General features: G+C 36.6%; 2 protein-coding genes and 1 long non-coding RNA gene across 5 annotated transcripts; 2 read left to right on the top strand and 1 right to left on the bottom strand.

The window, feature by feature from the left end:
* Positions 1-39: 39 nt before the first annotated feature.
* Positions 40-10,341, top strand: LOC128265597 (PDZ domain-containing protein 8). Its single transcript, XM_053001736.1, has 8 exons — positions 40-708; positions 784-1,038; positions 2,980-3,172; positions 3,591-4,932; positions 5,008-5,157; positions 7,717-8,364; positions 9,295-9,541; positions 9,641-10,341. The coding sequence occupies exons 1-8, from the start codon at positions 544-546 to the stop codon at positions 9,842-9,844; spliced, it is 3,204 nt and encodes a 1,067-aa protein (XP_052857696.1). The 5' UTR covers positions 40-543; the 3' UTR covers positions 9,845-10,341.
* A 7,831-nt stretch (positions 10,342-18,172) lies between these two features.
* Positions 18,173-18,738, bottom strand: LOC128265601 (uncharacterized). The gene is made up of 3 exons (XR_008268892.1): positions 18,553-18,738; positions 18,362-18,462; positions 18,173-18,294 (listed from the first exon to the last, which is right to left on the bottom strand). It is a non-coding gene; the product is annotated as an uncharacterized LOC128265601 (long non-coding RNA).
* Positions 18,739-19,189: 451 nt separating this feature from the next.
* On the top strand, positions 19,190-22,488 carry LOC128265598 (leucine-rich repeat-containing protein 20). Of its 3 annotated transcripts, none has more exons than XM_053001737.1 (4): positions 19,190-19,713; positions 21,521-21,664; positions 21,724-21,891; positions 21,955-22,488. In XM_053001737.1, the coding sequence occupies exons 1-4, from the start codon at positions 19,416-19,418 to the stop codon at positions 22,104-22,106; spliced, it is 762 nt and encodes a 253-aa protein (XP_052857697.1). In that variant the 5' UTR covers positions 19,190-19,415; the 3' UTR covers positions 22,107-22,488. The 3 variants fall into 3 exon arrangements, with proteins under 3 accessions (XP_052857697.1, XP_052857699.1, XP_052857698.1); XM_053001739.1 differs by lacking the exon at positions 19,190-19,713 and adding an exon at positions 21,128-21,287; XM_053001738.1 differs by lacking the exon at positions 19,190-19,713 and adding an exon at positions 21,129-21,330.
* Positions 22,489-26,842: the final 4,354 nt, after the last annotated feature.

The raw sequence follows: 26,842 nt of genomic DNA, 5'->3' as shown, positions 1-26,842 counted from the left end.
TTATAAGGGCTGTCGCAAAGGGGCACTCCCAATCCAGAACCAGAACCAGACCCAGAACAGAAACAGCTGGACGAGGCGGTCCGGCTGATGGCAGGGCTTTGGATGCGCTCGGAATCAACCCCCAGGAAGGCCATCAGCTGATCCGGACACATGCGCAGCTAGGGCCGATGACTAAAAAGGCGCAGCCACTTCTGCGAATACATATCGATTTTATGTCGCCTATACAGTGGTTGTAACAGTTGTGGGTCTACAGCCACTACCAGCTAAAACCAGCCGCATATTGGCGATATTGGCTGAGTTAACAACACCAGTACCACCTAGATGGGTGGGTCATCGATGGCAGGATCTCCGTGCTAACTGATACTGGGCGACAATGCGAATACGAATGCGATTGCGAATGCGAACACATCCAGAACGTAATTGAGAAGACTGACATCGGATTCACGGACCGCTAGTCTCGGGCTTCTGCGTTGAGCCGACCAAATCGCCGCTGAAATCCTCCACAGAAATTCAATTTGAGAGTGGGAGCTCCAAGGGGTCACCATGGAGATACCCATTTCAAACATACTACTGCTGTGCCTGATCTTCCTGCTGATCGGCGGGGTGGTGATGATCCTGCTGCAGTATCTCATCTTCATCAAGTTCTCCAATTTGCCGGACGAGAGCGAGGAGCAGAAGCAGATGAACGCCAAATACACCCTGCCACTTGTAAGATTCGCACTTCCTATCCCTCTGACTGATGGTAATTAGTAATTGTAATCAAATGTGTGCCCTCTGTCGCAGAACATCAAGCAAACGGCCCGAAACCTGAAGAGGCTTTCCAACTCCGGACTGGGAGCCGGCAATGGGTGCGAGAACCACCAGGAGAGTCTCCGCAGAGCCTCGGCGCTGGTCTCGCTCAACTTCGTGATGCAGTTCCTCTTCCACGAGTTCAAGAACTCCAACCGGGTGAGGAAGTGGTTCTACCGCAAGCTGTCCATCGAACTGGACGAACTGATTACTAAGACTACCACTGGCAAACTTCTCGACAAGCTCACGGTGAGTCACACGGTTTCTGGTGAAAATGAGGAATCGAACTCCTTTTCGGCCCTAAAAAGCTTATATCTACACAACTGCGTCAATCTAGCTATCCCCTTGTGTCCGGCCGACATTTTGGAAACTATAAATTCTAAAAGGCACTCATAATATTTAGGATGTTTGTGTTTTCCCCGTACCGTAAGGTTTTAAGGTTTTAAAGGCCAAAATCAAGCAATTTTTCAAACAATATTTTTTGTCCTAAAATGACACATTATATGTGTTTAGTGTTTGCTTGTTCTTAAAAAATTTTTTTTTTAAATTTTGTAAATTTTTTCTTTGAAGTCATTTTTACTTAGGCCCAAATACAAGCGGTGGTCGTGAAGTGGTCCAAAAATTAAAATATAAATTTTGTAGTTTTCAATCCTCAGCGAAGGAAAATTAAATACATAAAACTTTTGTATTTGGCGGAGCTCTTCCCTAAAAACAACCTTTATTCGTAGAGTAATACGGGTATGACATTACATTGTCTCATTCATTGACAGATTGATTGAAGCTCAGAGAAAGAGAGACAACTATATGGATACTGCTTCAAATTTTTTTTATAATAAGCTCACGTTCAGACTGCCTTTTTAACGTTAAATTCAACATTTATTAACTTGTTTATTATATTATGTTTATCCCGCTAATATTAACGTTTAAAGGTTTCAGTTGTTACCTTTAAATGGTATTGTCGTCAACTCCAATCAATGTACAATTGTACTTTTTAGATACAACTTTGCTCATTGATGTATCGGCCCCGGTGGTATTTCATTGAGTAGTTTTTTTATACCAAAATCCGGTTCATATGTTTTACTATTGGGTATCGGTTTTGACAATTTTCTTTATTCATTGCTCATTGGAATCGTCATAGGTTGTCTTGCTCGCACTTACGTAAAATCGTATAGTTAAAACAAAAAAAAAGCAGTAAATGAGACCAACAATGTAGTGTCATAACCCCATAAGAGGGTATATGGTATTCATTGAAAAATATGTAACAGGTAGATATAGTATATATATTCTTGATCAGAATCAGTAGCCGAGTATGTTAAAATTGTAGCTTTCAGAACATTGATAGAGGTTGAAGTACAAATTTGATTATTTAGATTTTTGATAATTATTACAAAGAACGCGAAAGGGTTTATGCAGGCAAATAGATATACACTTGTTAGCATAACTCGGCGTACACCATAACAAAATCCGCAGTTTTTTATTCGAAATCAAATACTATGCACTAATAACAAAAAAAAAAATGTTTTCCCCCTAATTAGTTAGAAAATTGTCATTGTAATTGTAATAAAGCAAGAAAGGAAGCAAACTTCGGCAAGCCGAATCTAAATTTCGAATTATATGAGTACCTATTAAAAACCATCGGAACTTTGATGATTTTCACTTCAATTCTTCGTTCGTGTCTATGGCAGCTATATGATATTGTTTCCGTATTTCTGAATTATTAAACAATTCCTATATCCAAAAGAATTGACAATTAGAAAAGTTTTTACTATTCCGATTGTTTCCATAAGAGCTATATGATATAGTCGTCCGATTTTGATCAAATTTAAACCGTAATTCCGCAATAATAAACCTTCACTTAATATCATAGATCTAAAAAAAAAATGAAAAAACAGCATTGCGTTGGCAACTTCTGACTAAAATTCTAATAGCCTCGATTTGAAACTTAGAAAATGTGTTTTAGAAATAATTATCCGGCTTAAAAAATAATAAAAGAAAAACAATTTTTTACGAGACACATGTAACTCTTTGAGGTTAAGCAACACTTCCCACCAATTGCGCTTCTCTTTGTGCCACATAGTTTAAATTTTTTGTGCTTGAGGAGGCAAAAATAATTGTAGTGTAAAATTAACGCTTGAAGGTAGGCTAAGTATTCTAATAGCAGTTAACTCATGGTTTTCCATCTAATCCTAGATTAAGGAGCTCGAGTTGGGCGACCAGTTCCCAGACATCAAGTCGTTATCGGTGCACAACGTGGAGTTGGACAAGGACGAGCAGCGTATTGAGAACCTCGATCTTCTGCTGGACATAAACTACGTGGGCAACTTCACAACTTCCATTGATGCGGATATGGTGCTGGGCAAAAAAGGATCAATAACGCTAAAGGGTGAGTGCATTAAATAACGAGAATGGAATTTTTGTTGGCAGATATATAATTTGTTTCTTCAACTTTTTAAACAGCGCTTATATTATATAATTTAAGCTCTTATATATAAATTACGCCTTTTGATGTTATTAAATACAAGAAGACACATTTAATTGTCTTGTTTTTTTAATTAAGTTAAATGTAACAAAAGGAATATACTTAAGAAAGAAGTTTGAAAGGCAAAGACTTTTATTTTTGTACATTAAATAATCCGAGTATAGTAAAACTCAAAGCTAAAAAAAAACAAAACTTCGGCAATGTATGATAATCAATCCAAACTATGTATGAAAATCAATCCAAAAAATGGGTATAAGCTACTTGGACTTACTACTTTTTTTATCAGCCTACTAAGGAGTGTCAACCGCTTTATTTTTTGCAGTCAAGCAGCTGTCGGGCATGGCGCGTCTGCAGTTCACTAGGAAACCCTACACGCACTGGTCGCTGAGCTTCCTGGGCGATCCGGAGCTGATTCTGGACATAGAGTCGAAGTACCAGGGTCGCCAGATGCAGTCGAACATCACGAACCTGATATCGAACCAGATCCGAAAGGCGGTGCGCCGGAAACACACGCTGCCCAACTACAAGCTGCGCTACAAGCCCTTCTTCCACTGGACCGCCGAGGAGGACGCCGGCGACTGCGACATCCAGCCGAACGGACTGCTCACGGTCCGGCTGGCCGAGCTGTCCCGCCTGATGGTGGCATATCCGGGCGCCAGCGAGACGTACTGCACCATCACATTGGCCACCGTGCCCTTCATCGAGGCCAGCCAGCGGGACAGCCGGAACGTGCTCATCTCGCTGGACGTGTTCATCCACAAGGCAAAGAACCAGCAGATCGGCATCGTCTTCAAGCAGAGCGGCAGCCAAGTGGTCCGCATCGAGTCCGTGCTGCCCAACACGCCGGCCTGCAAGTCCAACCTGGTCGCTGGGGATGTCCTGGTGGCCATCGAGGGCAGGCCGGTGACCACCATTCAGCAGATTGCCAAGGTGGTCAAGACGCTGCAGGCCACCGTCTTCAGTCTGCGCATCGAGCGCATCATTCCCGGCATCATTCGCAACGATGCCATCCTGGAGGACTTCGACAAGTACGACGATCTGGAGGACCTGCCCAGCTCCTGTCCCTCGAGGCCAGAGGCCGACGACCTTGTGCCGGCTGAGCCAGTGCCCAAGCACCTGGTCGTGAAGCCGGCCTTGAGTGGAACGCCCACCAACTCCCCCAAGAAGTCCAATCTGATTGCCAAGGCCATCAAGAAGACTATGAGCAGGGAGAGCGGGGACAAGAACAGGGATCGGGATCGGGATCGTGATCGGGATCGGGATAAGGACATGGACAAGGACAAGGATAAAGAAAAGGATAAGGATAAAGATAAAGAGAGGGACAAAGACAAAGACAAAGACAAAGACAAAGACAAAGACAAAGACAAGGAGAAGGACAGGAGCAAGAGTGATGAGGCGGAGGAGTCCGTCAACTACTTCTACCAGCACTCCACCATCGACTGCGCCCTCAGCCCGCTCATCCACATGGACGATGTGTGCAGCTTCCAGCTGGACACCTCCAGCCGCTACCTCAACGTGTGCGTCTTCAGCAAGTGCGCCGGTGAGAGCGTCCTCCTGGGGTACAACAACGTCCAGATTGGCCAGATACTCGTCGAGTGCTCCGAGACGAGTCTGAACCAGTGCCTCAAGCAAATCAGTCTCAACCCGGCCTCGCTTCAGGCAGTGTAAGTTATTCCCTGGTGGATATTCCCTGTTTTAGTCGGGTATTCCCCTTCTCACTGCTCCAGTTTTTCCCACAGGAAGACACACGCCCTATCTAATCAGTCTGGGTTCAATCCAAACCTCTGCTTTGGCGACATTTTGTTCGGTTTCTCCTGGACGGGCAATCCCAATTTGACAGTGGGCGATGCTTCCGCCAAGAGCGGATCCAAAAATCAGTCACAAGCTAGGTAAGCTCAATTTGCTGCGATAAAAAACGCTGAATACACAGGCTTACAGATTTAAATTGATGAAATTGTATGGTACCATATTTTTTAAAGTGTAAATAACGTTTGAAACCTGTGTTCATGCCAATTTTATTTTTTATCTCCAGTTCTGCTTAACCGATTTCGGTCATCGATAGCTATTTTTCACTAAAAAATATATCATTCTTCAAATTTCCTATACATGTTATATGGAAGGCTTTCCTTATATAGATGCTTGGCTCGACAAAGTTTGAATAAATTGCTAACACTGAAGTTCCAACAACATAAATTAATACTTAAAAAATACATTCTTTAAAGAATTAATTTATGTTTTCGTATGAATTAATATGTTAAGATATATGGAAAAGTTGAAGAATGATCTATTTCTAGTGAAACAAGCTACCGATGACGAAAAGCGGCTAATCAGAACTGAAGATAACAAATAAAATTGGCATGAAAAGAGGTAAAAACGTGTTTTACATTTAAAAAAAAATGGTACCATACTAAAAATTTTGAGTCCATTTGCACCGAAAAATCAAGATAGGATCTCTGTAGGATTTTATATCTAGGATATTCGGTTGGCTTTTTTTGGCCCGGTTATTTTCTTTTGTCAGTGATAAGTGATTACTGTTTAAATAGCAGTAGTTCACAAAATTAATAAAACATTTTCTAGAACTGCAAACAAATCTTTTTGCCAGCGAGTTCTGGTTAACTTTTCATACACTCTGTGTGGATTTGTTTGTTAGTTCTAGTAAAAAAAAGCTGTCTTCCTGCTGCAGGTAATATATAAGTTGGGTCGAGCCGGATGGGACGACTATAGCATATAGCTTCTATAGAAACAATGGGGAAAAAATGAAACAAAAATGTTAAACTTTGCTGTTATCTATTTTTTTTAATTCGCAGTGTGCCAGCGGGCTTAAGTTTTGTGCAAAAGTCCGTTTGTTTTTTGAGAAAATTAATAAAATAAGTAGGGCCCTTTTTAATATATATTAAGCTAATTTATGCCAACATTTCAAAAAATTCCACTGAATGTATTTTTTTGGCATATTTTAAAGATCTAATTTCATGCAAAAATAAATAAAAATAAAAAAAAAAACTTGTGAAAAGAGATGAATAGCTGGATTTTGTACTTATTTATAAGAAAATTTCTTATTTATTTATACCATTACCAAAACACAAGAGAACAAGATTACAATAACAATGCACAGGGATTAGACAATTTAATATAGAATGATTAATACTCTAATAGTGAGTATAGATTTGTAAGAAAAGTCTAGTTTCAAACACACACAGGTAGTTAGGCTAAGCTTGGTAAAAAGAAAATCACCAGTACTTTCAGAAATTGATCAAAACTTGATAAATTAACAGAGCACAATATTAACACAAACAAAGCTACGCCAAATCGATTATTTAAAGTGATGAAGTGATTCCTTTAAAAATAAGTTTTTTGATCAAAATCAAAATTTTCGAGAATCGAGATTTTAGGTATGAACTTAATTTGAAGGAGAGACAGTTTTGAATGTTTATGCAGCCCACTGAAACCCAAAAAAGTATGCAGCATCTTCACATACTCATAAAATAAGCATAACATATAATAATGCATACACTGAAGAGCCGTTTGATGTCATCATAAAGCATTTTAAATATTTAAATAATAAATAATTGTTTTTCAAACTTTTGATGATGCATATGCAAAGAAAGAAACAACAAAAATACAGATTTTTGTTAGGACAATTATTTTACTAATATTGTACCTGCCAATATTAGTAAAAATCTAATGAAAAGCATTTTTAAAATTTGATAAATCTTTAATAGTTTCAATTTTTGTTTTGATTTGTTGAATTTTATTCTTAAATGTGTGTTAAAATGAATTGAATCCGTTTCAAAATTTTTTTTCTTGAAATAAAATATGCAAAAATTAGAAATATTTTCCGACTTTGGATTGGATGAACTATATCATTTTTAAATCCTTAAAATTTGATTATTAGTTGGTTGAAAAGGTCAATTTTTTAAGCATCCTCGCTGCACAGGAAAGTAATGTCAGGTTTTAAGCCCATGAAGGAATCAAGCCATTTTTTTAAGCAACTATTACAAAAAATAATTTATTCTTTTAAAAGACTATATTAAGATTTTCATGCGTACAAGTATATAAACAATGAGCTATGTCCATTTCCGTTGAATTTTTCGATCGTTTCTATGGCAGCTTTATGAAGTCGGTGTCCGAACTTAATAAAATTAAAACCTTTATTCTAAAATAGTAAACCATTAGTATAACTTGAAGTATGATATACTTCCTACACGGACAACTCTCAGCTGCAGATTCAAATAATCATGCAAATGAAAGCAAATCATTCCGGGAAATTGAGTTTTGTTGTTACAAAATTCCACATTACATTTGTTAAAGTTTACCCATCGAGTGCACCAATGAGTTAGCACGCCACCCAAAGACTATATCTATTTTCCAAAGGAGGTTTCTTGCCCCGCACATATTTTTGTGATATTCTGTTACAACATTATAATAATTTTATTTTTTTTTCAATGTAGAAACATATCGGCTGGCGACCGAGCGGCACAGGAGGACCAGTCGCACGAGCCGGTGTTCCTCAAGTTGAGCAGCACCTTGGCGGACAGCTCCCCATCCGGCGACTCCTCGAGTGCGACGGCTGGGGCCTCGAAGGCGCACAACTTCGTGCGGACCCACTTCCATCGAGCCACGCAGTGCGACTTCTGCGGCAAGAAGATCTGGCTGAAGGACGCCATGCAGTGCCAGGAGTGTTCCATGTGCTGCCACAAGAAGTGCATAGTCAAGTGCCAGATGGCCACCGTCTGCGGTCCGGTGGACTGCTCCGGCTCCATGCCGGCGTCGTCCACTCCGGCGATGGCCAACCGGCCGGAGTTCACCATTACGCAGGCCGACAGCCCGGAGCTCCTCGATGCCAACTTGAGTCCGGCTCCTTTGGACGAGGCGGCCACTTCTGGCGGGGATCCGGCTCAGGCTCAGGCTCAAATGCAAACCCCATCGGCGGCTGGCTTAGATGTGCACAGGTCCAGCCTCACCGGGATGCTGGCCCAGGGCATCAAGCGGCAGGCGAGCAACCTGGACATACCCGGCATCGTGTCCTCGCTGACTGGCAGTGGTCAGCAGATGAACTCCAAGAGCCTGCCTCCGAGCCCCCAGCACACTCCCTCGCGGTAAGATTGATCCCCTAGCCATCTGATTAGGATGATCTCGACGAACCGAACGTGGCAATCCATCCTCTTATAAGAAGCGGAAAACTATTTCTATTACTCACTAAAACTAGAGAGGAATCAAACTTCGGCAAACCGTAGTTAATATACCTTTGCAGCTACTGCAAAACTTAAATGTTCTTTAAAACATCTAAATTTCGAATCATATGCGTATTAGACTGAAAACTTTGAAGCTATGCTGATTTCCTGCTTAACTATTCCTATGGCAACAATATCGTTTTCCTATTTGAAAAAAATTAAAAGCGTTATTCTATTAAATTTAACCATTACCTTATCCAAAAGAAACAAAAAAAGCGAAATACATTGAACTAAACTTTTTTTTGTATATATTTTTTTTAAATATTTCGGTTGTTCTCTTAGGATCTATTTAGTATAATCGCCCGATTTTAACCAAATTAAAACAGGAATTTGGAAATATTAAACCACATCTATTTCTCGAAGAACTAACAAATAAGGTCGGAAATATCTCCTTTACTTTACTATAAAGAGCAGCAGACACATCTGTGAGAAAGTTAAGTTAGTTCCGCTTCTGACAATATAATCATACTCCCTGCAGGAGTACACAGCAACAAGTTTTTTGGTAAAATCAACCAATTGCACCACAAAATCTTAAAAATTAGTACTGACCATTTTAGTTAACACTAAGTTAATCCCAAGCCGTTTCAAAGTGTGTGAGCACTTGGCTTTTAGCTTGTGTGAATGTATAAAACAACAATCGTTTTAGTACGGACAGCGGTCAGACAAAGCTAGTTCTAATCGGCTGGTGATCAAGAATATAGCCACTTACCTACCTGTACATACGCACCTACTTGGCGAACAACGGGTGTAGTTATAATTTGATTAAAAAGCTCACTCCCTTTTGATCACTCGCAGAAAGTCGTCAGTCGTGGAAGAGGCGGCTGCTGTTCTGCCCCAGAATCCCTTTGAGTGCGTCGCCCAGCACCTGGAGGCTCTACCATTAGACTGCACAGTTCTCAGCTGCGAACAGGTAATTGTCATAACCGAGCCCATCATTCGCCATACCCGCAACGAGGATCTGATGAACCTGGCCAAGAGCACCAGCAAAAATCTATACGTTGGCCTGCCGCCCGAAGAGCGAGTGGCCAAAATAAACGAGCTGGTAAGTCCGTCTGCACCTCTTCTTGTTTGTCCGTCCATCTACCATCTACCATCTATCATCTATCATCCATCCACCACATCCATCTACAATGCTCCGCAGCTCACAAAACTGAAGGTGGCCCTGGACGCCGAAACTGAGGGCTACACCATGATGAATGATGCCGAGAAGGCCACGGAGTCATCGGCTTGGAAGTCGGCGTCCAGCATGGAGAACCGGTCCGACGAGCGGGTCCAGGCCCTCAGCATCATCATGCTCTACTTGTGCACTGGACTGCAGCATGCCCAGGGCGTAGTTCTGCAGTAGATCTGCAGAAGGGTCTTGGTCGAAGGGCCGATTTCGCCATGTCATGTTAGTGTGCTAGTTTGTTTAATCTGTGGTGTCAATTATTCTATAGAATGAATGGATTTCACACGAGTCGGACGGAAGAGTCTGGAAATGAAATGTAAACTAACTAGTCAGACTGACTCTGATGGAGAAAGTAAATGCTCGGGTGGCATTTGGAAATCTGTTGGTTGCCGAAATACTTGTGTATTTGGTGAACTCCACGTAGTCTTAAGTAGCAGACTGGAAATGTGTTAGTGAACTTATGGGCATTTTTAATCCGTGTTGTGGCATACTTACCTAGAAGTATTTCAATTTTAGCCATCTATTTCAATCAAAACACGCTTATTTGTCCGTTTTGAAACAGATTTGTAAATATATAATATGGAGTTAACCCAAACTCAACACAAACATCAATGGTATCTATAGAGTTCAAACTTGTTTTTGGCGAATAAAAATTTTTAAGCAAATGTTCTCAAAGTTCTTTCATATTTTTGGTGATATTTGTTTTTTGTTCTATAGCTTCAATTTTGTGTATTATATTTATATATACCATACCATATGTAAAAAACGAGTGTGCAAATTTAATTGTATTTTTTTGGTATTGATTGTATAACTACAGTCGATTACGAACTTGTCACACCTAAAAATATTTTAGTTAAATTACTAGTTAAATATTAAAATTAATATAAGCAAATGGTTTTATCTTGCCATTTCTTCAAGAAAGTTTTCGCCTTTTATATTTTAGGTATCTTCAATACTTGTTTGAAAGCATAAGTATTGTATATTGTAAAATTTTTATTTTAGTAGAGCAAACAACTACAGCTACAACTACAACTACAGTGCTTTAAAGGAAAGAAGTGTTTTGGGAAAAAAGGACAAACGTTGGATTGGCTCGTCCGTTGAAACAATTTGTTTTCCCATTTTTTTCAAGCGTAAATAAAACAAGTTATAATACAAGACCCCCTGAGAAATTACTCTAAAGACCGTAAAATCAATAAACATTTAAAAGATAAACGTTGAAAGACATTAGACGCTATTTAAATTTTGGCTCCTTTTTGTCGATATCTACTCGATATTTGGCATATCGCTCCACTATCGTGCTCTAACGATCCAAATCAGCAGGACATCACAAAAATTTTTATTTTTATTTTTATTCATATTTTAATTACGAATTAACCGCGATTTTTTTTTAAAGCTAAGATAGCTTTTATTTTATAAAAACTAAAAAAAAAAAAGAAAAAAAAAATAAAAACTCTTCGTGATTACCTCGAAAAATTCATCAGCTTTAAAATGCATATACATTTTTTTTCTTCTAATAGTCTTGTCACGAGTTATAATGTTCACCGAAAACTAACTTTTTTTCAAGACGCCTCCCAAGATCCACGGCTACAGGCTCATTTTTTATTATTTTTCTTTGAAAATTTGTTCTTCATTATTTTAAATTTGTATAAAAACATGTAATTAAATTTAAAACAATAATATTATAGTTGTCGCCGCAAAAAAAAACTCAAAAATATGCGTGTTTTTCGCCTTTAAAACCCTACCCCCCTTAATCAATGGCAACAGTACGTATGAGTAATAAACGTTGAATCCAATGCGCAAATGGGTATGTTCCAAAAAAAGCCGCCTAAATGAGTTGTTGCAAAAAAAAGTTGTAGAGACGCATTCAACCCGTAACTCGCAAGTGGAAATAATAATGGTTTCTTAACTAAATTTGACCTATGATAGATTATTTGGTGGTGGTCACTCCCTGAACCTTTTATTCCAGCTGGACTTTCCCAGAAACATGAGTGTTTTTCCGCGCTACTTGTGCGTCGTCAAGCTTTTTGTCCCACAGGTGAAATGGAAATCAATACCTCCCAATTCTTTCATAGATTCATGGTTGGTTCATTTAATAACATTTAAAGCCATTGCCTTTGAAAAAGCTGACTTCTTCCAAAATGCATATTCTTCCTACACTTTTCCATACGGCATTATTTGCCTATTTAAGGGGTATATAAGGTCTAAAAGGTTTTTCCAGTCCCCGTCAGAAAACTTTCCAACTAGTCCGCCATTCAAATTTGACGGACTTGTTTATGCGATAGTAAGTCGATGTTTTTTCGGTGCAACCCTGAAAACCCGTTGGGATGTTTGATAAATGTCAAACTCTAATTCCCGCAAACGGAAAATTCCTGTAAAACTTTTTTTTTTTAAGTGTTGAAGTTAATACGTTTATAAAGTCAATAATTTAATAATATAATAATAATATTATATTTTTCCATATCGCTTTAGCCCTTTACACTTTTTAATGAGGACAATTTAGTTGTCAAAGGTGATAAAGTGCGTGCATATATATAAATTGTCAACTGTAAGGTGCACAAAATAAGTAAGTAGGACAGCTAATTTTCTGGATTACCATAAAAGGTTTTTGTTGCAGCACTAAGGAATATTTTTTTGTTTCACCCTTAATGCCAACAGAAATGTAACAAAATTCAAATTAAACTTTAATAAATTGGAAAAAAAAAACTTTTTTTAACGAAAACAAATTGAATAAGACTTTTATTTTAGTTTAAACTGAACATTCTTATATGTTTAAGACCTAAAGGATTCGTCCTGGCAATGAGTAAGTAAGTTATTTGTCCTATTCTTTAATAATGGCTTCTTTTGACTCTTACAGTTTTAAATTGTCTATAATCGGAATAAGTTCGTTGGTATAGTATGGTTATCTATCGAGCTTAAATGACTTTGTGAGCTTCCACTGTGGATTAATGCACCAATCTTGTTAGAAAATTCATACTTTTCCGAAATAATCCTCTCCAAATTTTACCAAAACCATTACCAATAGCTCTACGTAGGTTTCTGCCATCGTATTGTGTGTTACAAGACGCATTGGAAACTTTTCGTAACATCCAAACGTAGCCCATAATTTTGTGGACTGTTTTTGCATTGCAATAATAATATCGATACCCATCTGGGCCATCCAAATTAAACTTTTTTGTCGCTTGATATTATGTTTTTCGACTCCGATTTGCAACACTCATAGAAATTTCTTCCTAAAATTCAGAAAAATTGGCATTGAACTTTCGCCCAAGTCTAGTTCACCTCCATTTAAAGAAAATTTCTTTCTTAAATTAATGGTGATTCCTTTCTGCAAACCAGAAATGCAGCTCTTAAGCCAAGAAATAATATTTCTTAAGTCTAGATATAATATTTCTTAAATCAAGAAATAATATTTCTTAAAATTAGACCAAATATTTCCTGAAAAAAAAAAAACATTCTTCAAACAGAAGATATACTTCATAAAAACAAGATCATTTCCCAGGCGACGAGCAGTATTTGTATGAAATTGCAGTCGACGGCATACACACATTGACAAGTTTTGGCAAAAGAACGAACGACATACAATTACTCCAATATCTATGCGTACACCCCCAAAAAATTAAAAAACTTTGAAAATTAATGGTTCGGCCATTTATGCATGTATTTTATACTTTTTTTTAACGTGACTATAGGTTATTGTCTTCAATGACGTTTTTTTCGGAAATATTCATCAATGGGTTATATTTTAATTTCAGTTTTAAACTTAACACTACGAAAAAGTGTACGCTCAAAAGTCTGCGTACAGCTGTTTAAAGCCCAGTGGAAAGCAAGATTGTGCGATTATCATTAGGATATTTGGCGCCGATCTTCTGCAGATTGTCTATGCATGTCGGTATTGCTCAGTTAAAACTAAATTTTTGCTTAAAGTTCAAAAGAATTGTAACGTGGATAAAATAGGCAATGAAATTTCTGTTGAGGAGCCAAAAATTAGAGCCCACTCCTCCATCAAAAAAGTTATAACCAATTACAACTCCACTGGCAGTATCGCATCAAAGGCTCGTTCTGGACTTCCGCCCTTGCTAACCAGAAGCCTATTGTTGCAAAGAACTGCAGCTTAAATCCAGGACTACAGCTCAGCAGGCAAGGCTTCAGATCGAGGAAAGTTTTTCCAAAACAGTTTCCGAAGAAACTGTGCCCCGTGTCATAAAAAAGGCTGACAACCGCCCGCATGAAACCTATGATTTTGGAGGTCAATAGTCAAAATCGATGAACTTTTGCTAATGAGTTAATCTCAAAGCCCCAAGAATTCTGAAATAAAATCATATTTTCCGACGGAAGTAAATTCTGCATATTCGGAATCAAGGGAAAAGTTTTGGTGTCGCGGAAAAGCGGAGAGATCTTCAAAGAAGAAAACTTAGTTAGTACGGTGAAATATGGAGGAAGCGAAATGGTGTGGGGGTGTATGGCGGCAAGCGGCGTGGAAGAATTGATATTTATCGAGACAATTATGGATCAAGGACTCTATATCAACATTTTTAAAAACCATTTGAAGCAAAACGCTCATTATCTGGGGCTGAAAAGTGAATATTGGTTCCAGCAAGACAACGACCGAAAGCAGACTGCACCAAATACAAAACTTTGGCCGCTGTATAATGACAAAAATCATCTGCGAACCTGAACCCCCTTCCTGAACTGAACTGTTCTAAGTCCAATTTAACATTTGTGGAATCTTCTTACAAAATTCTTAAATTACAAAAGAAAAAAATTAAATTTGTTTTAATTTTTTTAAAATATTTTTATTGTTCCCATGGGAGCTTTATGTTATAGTCGTCCGATTTTGATGATATTTAAACCGTAATTCTGAAATAACCATTACTAAATATCGAAGAACTAAAATTAAAATTAAAAAACAGCAAAGTTATAATTTTTTTTCATTTATTTTTCAGATTATTCCTATGGGAGTTATATGCTATAGTCATCCAATTCGGCTCGTTCCGACTTTTATACTACCTGCAATAGAAAGACAACTTTTGGGAAAGTTTGCGTAGAAACGGACGGACAGACGGACATGGCTAGATCGACTCGCCTAGTGATGCTGATCAAGAAATATATATACTTTAAAGGGTCGGAAATGTCTCCTTGACTGCGTTGCAAACTTCTGACTGAAATTATAATACCCTCTGCAAGGATATACAAAGAAGAGTTTGAAAAAAAAAAAGAATCCCGAGATGGGATTGAACTCGTGCTGCTCAGATTTCTGGTAATGCCGCTAGGCTATCATTAGGCGACTAGGTTTAAGGTTATTTTTCGATTTTTAAGGGATACTCTTTTTTGATCTCAAAGGCGATTTTTCTTTCAAAACCAACTGAGTGACGTTGCTAAGCCGAATTTTGTTCTTAAAAGTTTACATTCAACTACAATTTTTTTATGAATCAAGAAATTTTTGTTATTGATTCAAAGGCGAGATTTCTAAATTTTGGGAGGAAATATTCGTTACACACCTTAATTTAAACGAGTTTAATATTCGTCCTTTGGGTCTCTTTGAAGTTTCCAAAAAATTGTTTCTTTAATTTGTGTGTAAAATTGTTAACTATCTGGTTGCTATCGTACAAATTGTGATGCAAACTCTCTTGAACAAGTAGGATTCAGAAAAATACAAAAAATACTATACATGCTGTTGCTTTATTAATATATTTGTTATATTATCCTAAAGTTTTAATGTGAATAAGAACTTAGAATTTTAATTTATAAAATAAAGTTAAATATTTCTTATATAGTTTAAGTTTGGTAAAGTTTAAATATAAAGACTTCAAAAAGACTGAAGCAAAATGTGTTATCCATTCTTGTTTTCTTTTTTCACCGATATTTCTGCCAGGAAGTGTTTTTGTTCCTTAATAGTTTTCGATTGTTAAAATGTGTTATATATCGAAGGCTTATTTCACTAGAAATATAGCATTCTTCAACATTCCTATACAATTATAATAGATAGGTTTCCAAATATAGTTGCTAGAGCTCGACAAAATTTGAATAACTTGCAAAAACTGAAGTTCCGACAACATAAATTGTTTATTTAATTGAAGATGGAACATTCACGATCTAACAAGCTGTTTACTTCAACAATCCACCGGTAAACCGACTTAATACGGACTTAAGTATCTGCAAAAAAAATGGTTTTTTTCGACTGTTAGACCCCTGTTGTCCACGTTAACATCTGCAAACAGCACTTAACATATGCGTTACACCCGCTAACAGGCCAAAAATCACAGTTATTGCAAGATTTAAAAATCCGTATAAATTAGATTAAGCGTGAATGCCCCAAATTTTCACCGACAACTGGAAATGAAGCACTTCTTTTGTCTCTGTCGTTAACTAAAGTAGGAAGACCAGATCAAGGTTTTTCCCACTCGTACAAAAAACGGACTATTTTCAATAATAGTTTTCTCATACAAAATAATATATATTATATTCAAACTTATTTTTGCAAAGATAAATATGGGTAATTCTCTAGCATTGAATGCGACGATCCTACTCGTTTGAATTAAAAATAAAACAAGTGGTATAGATTTTCTTCTTTTACAAAAGGCGATAGGCCCTATAATTGCTGCTAAAATTGTTTATTAAATTAATTTTAAAATGTTATGTAATGATCGTTCTTAGCAATGTTTTTAGTTTGACCTTAAGATATTAAGTATTTTTTTTATACCCTTGCAGAGGGTATTATAATTTCAGTCAGAAGTTTGCAACGCAGTGAAGGAGACGTTTCCGACCCTATAAAGTATATATATTCTTGATCAGCATCACTAGTAGAGTCGATCTAGCCATGTCCGTCTGTCCGTCCGTCTGTCCGTCCGTTTATATGCAAACTAGTCTCTCAGTTTTAAGCTATCTGCATGAAACTTTCCCAAAAGTTGTCTTTCTATTGCAGGTAGTATATAAGTCGGAGCGAGCCGGATCGGACGACTATAGCATATAGCTCCCATAGGAACAATCGGAAAAATAAATGAAAAAAAATTATAACTTTGCTGTTTTTTAATTTTTTTTTAGTTCTTCGACATTTAGTAATGGTTTAATATTTCAGAATTATGATTTAAATTTTATCAAAATCGGACGACTATAGCATATAGCTCCCATAGGAACAATCATAAAAATAAATGAAAAAAATTATAACTTTTCTGTTTTTTAATTTTATTTTAGTCCTTCGACACATAGTAATGGTTAATTATTTCAGAATTACGGTTTAAATTTCATCAAAATAGGACGACTATAGCATATAGCTCCCATAGGAACAATCATAAAAATAAATGAAAAAAAAGTATAACTTTGGTGTTTTTAAGTTTTTCTATAAGTTCTTCAAGATATAGTAATGGATAAATATTTCAGAATTACGGTTTAAATTTCATCAAAATCGGACGACTATAGCATATAGCTCCCATAGGAACAATCATAAAAATAAATGAAAAAAAATTATAGCTTTTCTGTTTTTTAATTTTTTTTTTAAATTCTTCAAGATATAGTAATGGATAAATATTTCAGAATTACGGTTTAAATTTCATCAAAATCGGACGACTATAGCATATAGCTCCCATAGGAACAATCATAAAAGTAAATAAAAAAAAATTATAACTTTGGTGTTTTTAAGTTTTTCTATAAGTTCTTCGACATATAGTAATGGATAAATATTTCAGAATTACGGTTAAAATTTCATCAAAATAGGACGACTATATCATATAGCTCCAATAGAAATAATAAAATTATATAAATAACTACCTAATAATGAGCTGCAAATCATCATTGCTTCAATGTTTTTAGACATATACGCAAGTAAATCATAATTTTAATGTTTTCAAAAATATTTAATTCTTGCAATAGCTGCAAGGGTATATAAACTTCGGCTTGCCGAAGTTTGCTTCCTTTCTTGTTTTATATTAAATTTAATGACAGTTGCACGCGACATTTCAATAGAAATTTTCAAAACAGAACTTCCGCCTTTGTCTGACTGAAATGTTTTAAATGTGTTATGAATGTATGTTCAATTTCCTTATAATATAATAATATATACATTTTTTTAACAAATAAGCACACATATTTTAAAATGGATTCCGTATTCTGATCAAATTTGGCAACTTTTCAACAATGAGAAAATAATTTAAAATAAACCGGACAGCAGGCTTTGAAGCAATTGTATCGGCTAACGTACTCTAAAACATTAAAACTGGACAGAAAAGTTTGAAAATACCATAGGGTATACTACATCCGATGCCCGAAGACACCTTCCACTATTTGCGTGCGCACATCAGTACACATACATACGTCATCTGCCAAAGAGGCGCAAAGCTTTTTCTGACTCAAGAAAGTGCACTGAACAGCTTTTGGGAGCAGAACTTGAAATTGGCCTTGCATCTTTTGACGGCTCTTTTCGATCGCTTGGAATTACTTGTGTTCTGCATGGATTCAAGAGCTTTGCCAACCTTGAAATTGGCCAATATCTAAGGTAAATGTAAGTGCATACTCTTGCATACTGTTGTTCATTCGCATGTTTTGCGTGGAAACGCCAAATAGACTTGTTTTGACAGGAAACTGTTTTGTTTTAATCAAAGAAACAGCGAACGGCAGATGCGTAAAAGTCGGTTCTATAAGTAAATACAATTATTTTGACCGTTTTACACGGATAACACTAGTTAACAAATTAATACATACCGTCATTATAATGGCACCCGGTAAATTTTCCGGTTACAAAATGCCAAGTGTCAGCTTTATTTAAATTAACCTCCTCTAAATTCATAGCGTTTAGGCAATATCTACGGATAACATGTTTGTACATAAATATTTTTTACAACTCTAAATATTGCTTAAAGAAATCTAATTCAGAAAAACATGCAAATCTTTACCATTTTAAATGTTTAGTCTCCTATTTTGTAGACTAGTGTAGTGTGCGATCCTCTCTCTTTTGCATTGAACTTTTACACTTTTCCGTAGCTAGAACAAGCTTATTGGCAAGAGAAAGAAGGACTGTTTATATCAGAGGCTATTGCTCTTAAGATGACAAGACATTTTGTTACGATGCAGCGATACTCTTCTCAAGTGGTATACCTGACTTGCTAAAAGAGATAAATATTATAATTATTATTAATCAGGTTTTGTCAATTTTTTTTTTAAATTTTAGATTATTAAAGTATAAAATGTTTCAATGTCAAATATCAAAAGAATAAAAGTTATTTCCAACAAAAATTAGTAACGAAACCAAATATTATTTGCTTTTTGTTAGCTATAGCTCGCATTTTTCAAAAAACGTGCATAATGCATGTGCAAAAGGAAAAGATTGCAACTTAAATTTTGTAATTACTCTTTTAGAGCAAAAAAAAAAAAAGAGTTGAGCCAAAAGGAGAGTATTAGAGCCTCGGCGTGCCGTGAGACCTGACAATTTGTGTTATTATTTTTTTGTTTTTTTTCTCATTTTATTTTTCATTTGTTTTGTTATGCGCAGCTTTTCTTTCTTCTTCGTGCTATAAAAACCGAAAGTAAAAAGCATTTTCAATATTTCAATGCGGAAGAGAGTCACGTTCAGTTGATTTCGAAGACGCTCGCGTTCAAATACTCCAAATAAAGGAAACATATGTACCTTGAGCCAGCCAGCAGCTAGCAACACGGATTAAATATATTTTTTTGAGTGATTTTCGAGTTCGAGTTTGCCAAAGACAAAGTTTGATATTTGAAATCTGCCGCGTGCGCCCAGCAAGTCGCAGTTTGAAAGATGCGCCCCTTCGGCAACGACATCACGAACCTCTCGGCCAACTCCAATGGCAGTGGTGGCGGCAACAACGATCCCAACGACCACAACGATGGCGACGATGGCAATCGAAACGATGACCGCAATGACCGCAGCACCAGCATCACGGACAACGAGGAGTCGGCCCACTCGGACGAGGACCCCAGTGTTCCGCCGCACATTGCCAGGATCGGCGGCATCGGCACCTTCCCGCCCATCGCCGGACAGGGCGTCATCCGGGTGGTGCACCGGTGCGAGGACGCCAAGGAGAACCACAAGCTGGGTGAGCAGACTGACCCACTAATGCCATGCCACACACCCACTCCCCCATCCGCATGCCACCCACCCGTGGCATTGGTAGTGGCTTGAGGCGCAGTTGCCTGCTGGCAAGTTGCGTTGCTCATGTGGATCGGATGGTGGGTCGGGTGGTGGGTATGGACGCAGTATGGACAATTGGCCCACAGCCAATTTCAGTTATTGCGCACTGACTTCCCCAAACAAAAGCAACAATTTGTTTATAATTGAGTGCCCCGCCGCACCAAATCCACCCCCCCCCCCCCCCCAAGTCCCCTCCTCCGATTGCCACGGAAAGTGCGTCGCTGCCGTCTTAACTGCATTTTATTTTGAGCGTTTTGCGTGAGTTCTGTTAATTCAGTTAACAAAGAAGGCGGTTTCGCCCCACTGATAAGTGGCGATTAATACAATTTCGCAGCGATTCATACATATGTACGTTATAAGGTTAGGTACTTGCAATGCATCTTTGAGTCAAAAAATAACCTGTAACAATACGCTTTATAAAATAAAACTGCGATTTAGCTGTCTTTAATAATATGTCCATACAAATCACTAGGAAAAAAGTATTTGTTTTAAAGTAAAAAGCGCAAAATGTTCCGTTTTTTGTAAATAGTAACGCAATTTCGGACCCACTTCCATCAAACCAATTGGTAACAATCGCCAAATTCTTTAAGTAATAACATTAATAATGTTATGCATTTCTGCAGAAGTTTTGACAGTTAGTAAGAAATTACTTATTCAGTAAAGGAGACATTTACGATGCTATAAACTACTTCTATATATGTAAGTATGTGGCAAAGGCCACATATATGTATGTACATATGTACATTTAAAAAAAATATTATTCTTATTAAAACAACGCAATTTACTTGCTTAACTTTATGGGCAGAGCTACTGAAAAACAAGAAATTATTTTAAAACTCAATGTAAGAAATAATGTTCGTACAATTTAAAATAAGTTTTAAATTAAAAAAAAAAAAAGATTATTTGTATGAAAGTATGAAAAGCATGAAAACCATTAACAATTAATTTAAGTTTTGGTCAGAGAGACAAATGCATTAAAAATCAAAGAAGGCGTTCACCAACAAATGTTGTCATTTAATTTTGTTAACCATAGGATTTGTTTTGATGACAACACTCTTAAACTTAATTCGTAAATCAACGTTTTCATTCTCATTTCATTGGTTTTCCCAAAAACAATTTCGTAGTTCGGATATCCCTCTTATACTCACCATTTCCAAAAAGCTCTGCGCTCGGTGATTCACGTACAATCTTATAAACTTCTACACTTATAAAGAGAGTGAAGAGAGACCACGATCGCTCAATTCGCATAATGCGTTGCGTGCGCAGACGGGGAAATGTATTTATATTCAGGCCGTTCCATTCACGTGCTCAGTGCTGACCAAGTGGCCTGTGAGCGAACACAGAGAGCGGGGAAAGAGGGACAGAAATAAAGTAGTATAGATAAACACGTTGATAGGGTTGCGACGACCGATATTGCAAGGCACAATCACCATCTATCCGATCGCATGGAAGTTGGAAATGGCGCACTTTGTGGTAAAGGTGATTGAGCGTTGTGAGAATGCCAACGAGAATGCTCATTTAGGTAAAAGTTGTTGTCAATCGACGGATTTGTGCACCGATATTGTAGAGCAGAAGACCAAATGTTTTGACACATGTTGGGGAAGCTTTCCGATCGGTGCCCGATTTCTCTTCATTCTATTTCCAGTATTTTGCCTTGTTTTGGGAACATTTGTATTTCGCAACTATTTTAATTACCACTTCTCCTCTCGTAGATCTTTCCAATTGTGAACTGATGCAAATTCCAGAGGCGGTCTACCATCTTATGCGAAATACAGAGCTGCAGACCTGCGACCTGAGTGGCAACGTTCTGAAGAGCGTGTCTCCAAAGTTCTCACAGAAATTTAGCCACATTACAGGTAACTCCCCCTCGTGGATGCCACTTCAAAGTGTGGATGTACTCAATCAATCTTTTCAGATCTTAATCTGTCGCACAACAAACTTTCGAGGCTGCCAGACGAATTTGCCGGCTTGACCGCCCTGATCAAGCTGAATATCTCAAACAATTCGTTCATCGTGTTACCACAAGTAGTCTTTAAGCTGCAGAACCTAGCCAGTCTGGATGCCCAGAACAATGCCATTTTGGGTGAGTCCGTCTGATCCCCCCTTCTGTAGCACCTTCTAACGATCCCGTCCATTCACTCCCCAGAGATTGACACGGAGGAGGCCATAGCCAGTGACTGCTTGGCTCTGGTAGACCTTCGCAATAATCCGCTGAGCAGAAACTGCCGACGCAGGCTGCAAAACTTCAAGACCTCCTTTGTTTTAGAGATCTCCGTGGATGTGGAAGACGACTGGTAGATGAACCCTTTTACAGCACACCAAAAACAAATCTCTCGTTATCTCGGAAGAGAGCGCTCGAAGCGGCCCTCCTTCATATTATTTATTCTGTTTATTTACCAAAGAACGCAAAGTTGTTTATACATTTACGTGGGAGGAATGATTGAACCTGGATGTACCTCCAAAATCGATTAATTGCGAAGCCACTCGAAATAGGGCATATAAATTAATTTGTTGAAATTTTACAAGAGAAATGCAGTGTCCGCATTTGAAAGCTTTTCTCGCCCGATTTTAGAACAGCAATAGAATTATATATCCGATAAAACTTTAATAAATTCGCAATTTTTTGATTGTTTATTTCCTTTTAAATAAAAAACAACCAAATTGTGCCTATTTGGGTAAATTGTTCTTATCTCATTATCATGCTTTCGGAGACCTTTAATTTATTTGACAGAGAACTACTACTAACAAACACTTTACAAATATACACATGTCGGACTGATATTTATAAAAAAAATACACATTTTAAATGTTTTCATTCGGCACGCTGAGTTATAAACTGCCTGTATAGGTAAAATACCTAGATATAGCGGTCCGAAGGGAAAGATTGAAAAAGTTTTTTTATTTAGTCGAATTGATATAAAAAGCGTTAGTTTTTATAATTTTATTTCGACAAATATGTACATTAATACAATTTTATTAAAGATTTGTGAAGGTTGGAGCATATAGCGAATCACAGCCATCTTACGAAAAATTCGAAAAGTTTAATTTTCTAACATATTTAATTGCATTGCTTCTCAGTTCACATTAATCCAATCTCCATAATTTTGGATGGGACTATTAATAAACGCGTAAGGTCCATTCAGCATTTAATTCGGGTTCCGCTGAATTCAGCAAAAAAATTGTTAAGAGTAACAAAAATAGTAAAAAAAAAACATCATTAGCTATAATTTTGTAATTGTAACTTCTTTTTAAAATAAAATGTGTCACTTTTTTTTTAGAAAATGGACTTCTATATCATATAGCTGACATAGCGATTAGGTCAAGTAGACATATTATCGTGGGTTTTTTTTAGATATTTTCATATGGCTGGATATAGGTTTGTTTTTTACCGCTATTACAATCAGTTTCAAATTTTATCACAATCGGCCAGTTATATCGTAAAGCTGTCATAGCAACGATCGGGGCAAAATTGATTCAAGCTTATTATTTAAGATTTCTAGTTTTATTAAAATGTTTTAACTATTCTAAAGTAACAATTTATGAACCAAAATAAAACACATCGAATATTTTTATTTTTTTTATTCACCATACTCATCATTCAAATTGTGTTTCTTGCCTCTCAGCCTTTGGAATATTTTTTTACAAATGCAAATCCGATTTTATTTGACGAGTTTTTTGTTGAGAGCATTCAAAAATAGTTAGAAATCAAGGGATCTGATCCTATAGGCAATCTATTAAAAATATCCCTATTTGAGCTTACTCGACTAGACTTTCTAGAAAAGATTTAGCGGAAATGCTTGAAATCCTTAAATCTTTAGTACCTTGGTCTTCATTTTTCACAACGAATACTACAAATTAATTAGAATCTTAAAGCACAAACAATTGCCGCAAAGAAACAGCTGATAGTATCTTTAACTATGGGTAAAAACTTAAAATGCGCGCGAACGAACCAGTGCTGAATTGTGAACGTTTCTTTATTAATCTCAGAAAAGGCACAAAAGGCAGGCTAATTCATTTAGGACATTGAGTTTAATATTTCACACTTATTTTTTATAAGTATTTTTAAAGCCGGACCTAACCCGAAACACTACTTTATGTCCAACAATAACAAAAAAAAAGGTAAATTTGAGGACCAATTAAAAAAAATTTAACAAATATAGTAAACAAAAACTATTTTAGTTCTTTTTATATAGGGTATTATAATTTCAGACAGAAGTTTGCAACGCAGTGAAGGATCGATTGTTCCAATGGGAGCTATATGGTATAGTCGTACGATTTTGATGAAAGTTTAACCGTAATTCCGAAATATTTAACCACTACTATATGTCGAAGAACTAAAAAAAAACTAAAAAAATTAAAAAACAGCAAAGCTATAGTTTTTTTCATATATTTTTCCGATTGTTCCAATGGGAGCTATATCCTATAGTCATCCGATCCGACTCGTTCCGACTTATATACTACCTGCAATAGAAAGACAAAATTTGTTTAAAAATTCTTTTTGACTTATTAGTAATTTAACAGTTCAGATTTACGTTTTCAATTTTATTAAAATCGGAAAACGATATCGTATAGCTGCCATAGGAACTATCGAATAATTGAGCTGCAAATCGTCATAGCTTCAATGTTTTCAAACATGTACGCAAGTATATCATAATATTAATATTTTCAAGAAGGATTAATTTTTGCAATAGCTGCAAGGGTATATAAACTTCGTCTTGCCGAAGTTTGCTTTCTTTCTTGTTTTTTTGTTTTTTTTTTTATTTGCGTCTGCGTTATCAAAAGTTTAAAAACAATTATTTATTTTTTAAATAATTATAATGTATTCTGGTGACGTCATTACGGCCCTTCAGTGTATGCATTACTATACTATTTGTGTAAGTATATTTGTTCTCTTATTAGAAGATATAAGGGATGCAGCATACTTTTGGGCTGCAGAGTGCTGCATTAGACTTCCAAAAGTGCCTCTTCTTCAAATTAAGTAAATACTTAAAACCGACATTCTCGAAAACTTAAGCCAAACCGAGCGAAATCGGCGGTTGATTTTGGTAGTTAATTGATCAAATATCCTTTTTTTAAAGGAATCACTTCATTTTTAGAGGGTACCCGAAAGTAATTCTAAAGCAAAAGCAAAAATAATGAAATACAAAATACAATACAATACAATATTGGCATAAATTAGCTTAGCTTTCTCAAAAATTAAAAAATGGACTTTTGGCCAAAACTCGGGGCTGCTGACCCAGTGTGCGATGTGTGTTTAAAGTTTTCATTTGTCATTGGCTGGCCCAACATTTAATTAATTACAATTATTAAACGTTGTTGGCCACCTTAGACTATTTAATTGTAAGGAAAGCGCAGATTTGTATTCAAGCCCTGGACTTTAATTTGAATTATTAATTCTTCAAGGAAACTACGGTATGAAACAAAAGAGTGATGCTAATATGATTGTGGTAGCCTAGGGATAAGCCTTTAAATGGTTAACAGAAACGCATCTCAGAAACTAATAATTATATAATCGTACTTGATTTTCTAAAATTAAAATTATGGCAAACAACAGATCAAAAGGTTTAAAAGATTATTTACTTATTGTAACTAAATTATATTATATTTAGATTTACGCACTTGCAATATAGTTTTAAATCATACAAATAACTAATATACATCATGTGTTTTGTATTTCATTTATTTACAAATGAACTTTTTAGATAGAAAAATATTTCAAAAAGGCAAAGTGAATTTTAGTTATTCTGACTTGAATTTGCTTGGAAAATTTTGGAGTTTTAGCAAAAATTGCAGCTTGAAAGAGTGGAGATCGTAGGCTCACTTTAAAAGTAAACGCAGTAATGAGCAAAAGCTAGGAAGACAGTGTTGTAAAGCTCAATTGAAGGTTCACTGAGAAAAATATTGAGATTGCTAGATGTCTTGTATAAAATAACTTAATTAACTTAGTTACAATTATATAAATATAGTCATTTGAAAAGGCATTTGTGCCAACATGGCATCTTACAGCTCCAGAAGGCAGTCAAATTCTATGTATATATTAGATTAGGTCGTTTTGTATGGAAGAGATAAATTGCTTAGACAATTCTAAAAATAAACGATAGCAAAATATGGATTCATCTAAATACTAAAAAGTGCCAAGTAGTAGAATGTAAACCAAAAAAAACGAATATTTTTTTTGGCACATTCGGAGGGTTAAACATGATTTTAAACACGTAAGTATTACTTCTGCGGTTTTAGGGTACCCAAATCGACCCATCCTAATATGTAAAAACTTATATTATTGATTTTTGTTTTTTTAAAGGACAACATTAAACTTTAAAGATAAATATAATTCTGTAAAAATTCAAAAGAGAATAAAACCGAAGAAAACTTTAGAAATATGACCTTACCATTCGAAAACCATGACTAAACAATTTATTACTATTTTTAAAATTGAATTGTAGTCCACTTTGATTTTTGTAGGCTTTGCACAGTTTATGAACTAGTCCACCATATTTCTGGGTGTACGTACTTATAAAATAAAAATTTCTGCTCCTGTTTCGGTGTTTGCAGTGCAGGTACCTTGTTCGGATTTAATTCATTTTTGTTAGCGCCCTTAGCTACAACTAACATTTTCTTTTTCTAAAGAGTTTTAGTATAGTGAATGCGTAACGTTTAATTTGGTGTTTTGATTTCGGCCAACTTAGCACCGATTTTGTTCTCTGCACACAACAGGTTTGGCCAAAAGCCGCTCTCTATAGACCACTTTGGAGGCCCTCTACCGCCGATTGAGCGGGTTTCGTCGTGCATCGCTGAGCGGAGGCTTAAAGCCAAAACCGAGTCTAAGTCGCGTTGGCACGAGAAAGAGGGAGACAGCCCTGCTTGATTTTGTTGGCCAAAATCACCAGCTGCCAGGCCTGGCTGGTGAGCTGTAGCTGGGCCCTCATCTCTGCCGAGCCAGAGAGTCAGACAGCCAGCTGGTATGTGGTATGTGGTAGGTGGTATGTGGTGTGTGGTGTGTGGTGTGTGGTGTGTGGTGTGTGGTGTGTGGTGTG

This window comes from Drosophila gunungcola, unplaced genomic scaffold (genome assembly GCF_025200985.1).
Source record: "Drosophila gunungcola strain Sukarami unplaced genomic scaffold, Dgunungcola_SK_2 000137F, whole genome shotgun sequence".
Lineage (NCBI taxonomy): Eukaryota > Metazoa > Arthropoda > Insecta > Diptera > Drosophilidae > Drosophila > Drosophila gunungcola.
The sequence above is the reverse complement of the archived record's forward strand: the minus strand, read 5'-3'. Positions and strand labels throughout refer to the sequence as shown.

Coding starts and splice junctions, on each gene's coding strand:
- LOC128265597 (XM_053001736.1), top strand. CDS start 544: ATGGAGATACCCATTTCAAACATACTACTGCTGTGCCTGATCTTCCTG. Junction 709..783: donor CCAAATACACCCTGCCACTT/GTAAGATTCGCA, acceptor CCTCTGTCGCAG/AACATCAAGCAAACGGCCCG. Junction 1,039..2,979: donor AACTTCTCGACAAGCTCACG/GTGAGTCACACG, acceptor ATCTAATCCTAG/ATTAAGGAGCTCGAGTTGGG.
- LOC128265598 (XM_053001737.1), top strand. CDS start 19,416: ATGCGCCCCTTCGGCAACGACATCACGAACCTCTCGGCCAACTCCAAT. Junction 21,665..21,723: donor GAAATTTAGCCACATTACAG/GTAACTCCCCCT, acceptor CAATCTTTTCAG/ATCTTAATCTGTCGCACAAC. Junction 21,892..21,954: donor CCAGAACAATGCCATTTTGG/GTGAGTCCGTCT, acceptor TTCACTCCCCAG/AGATTGACACGGAGGAGGCC.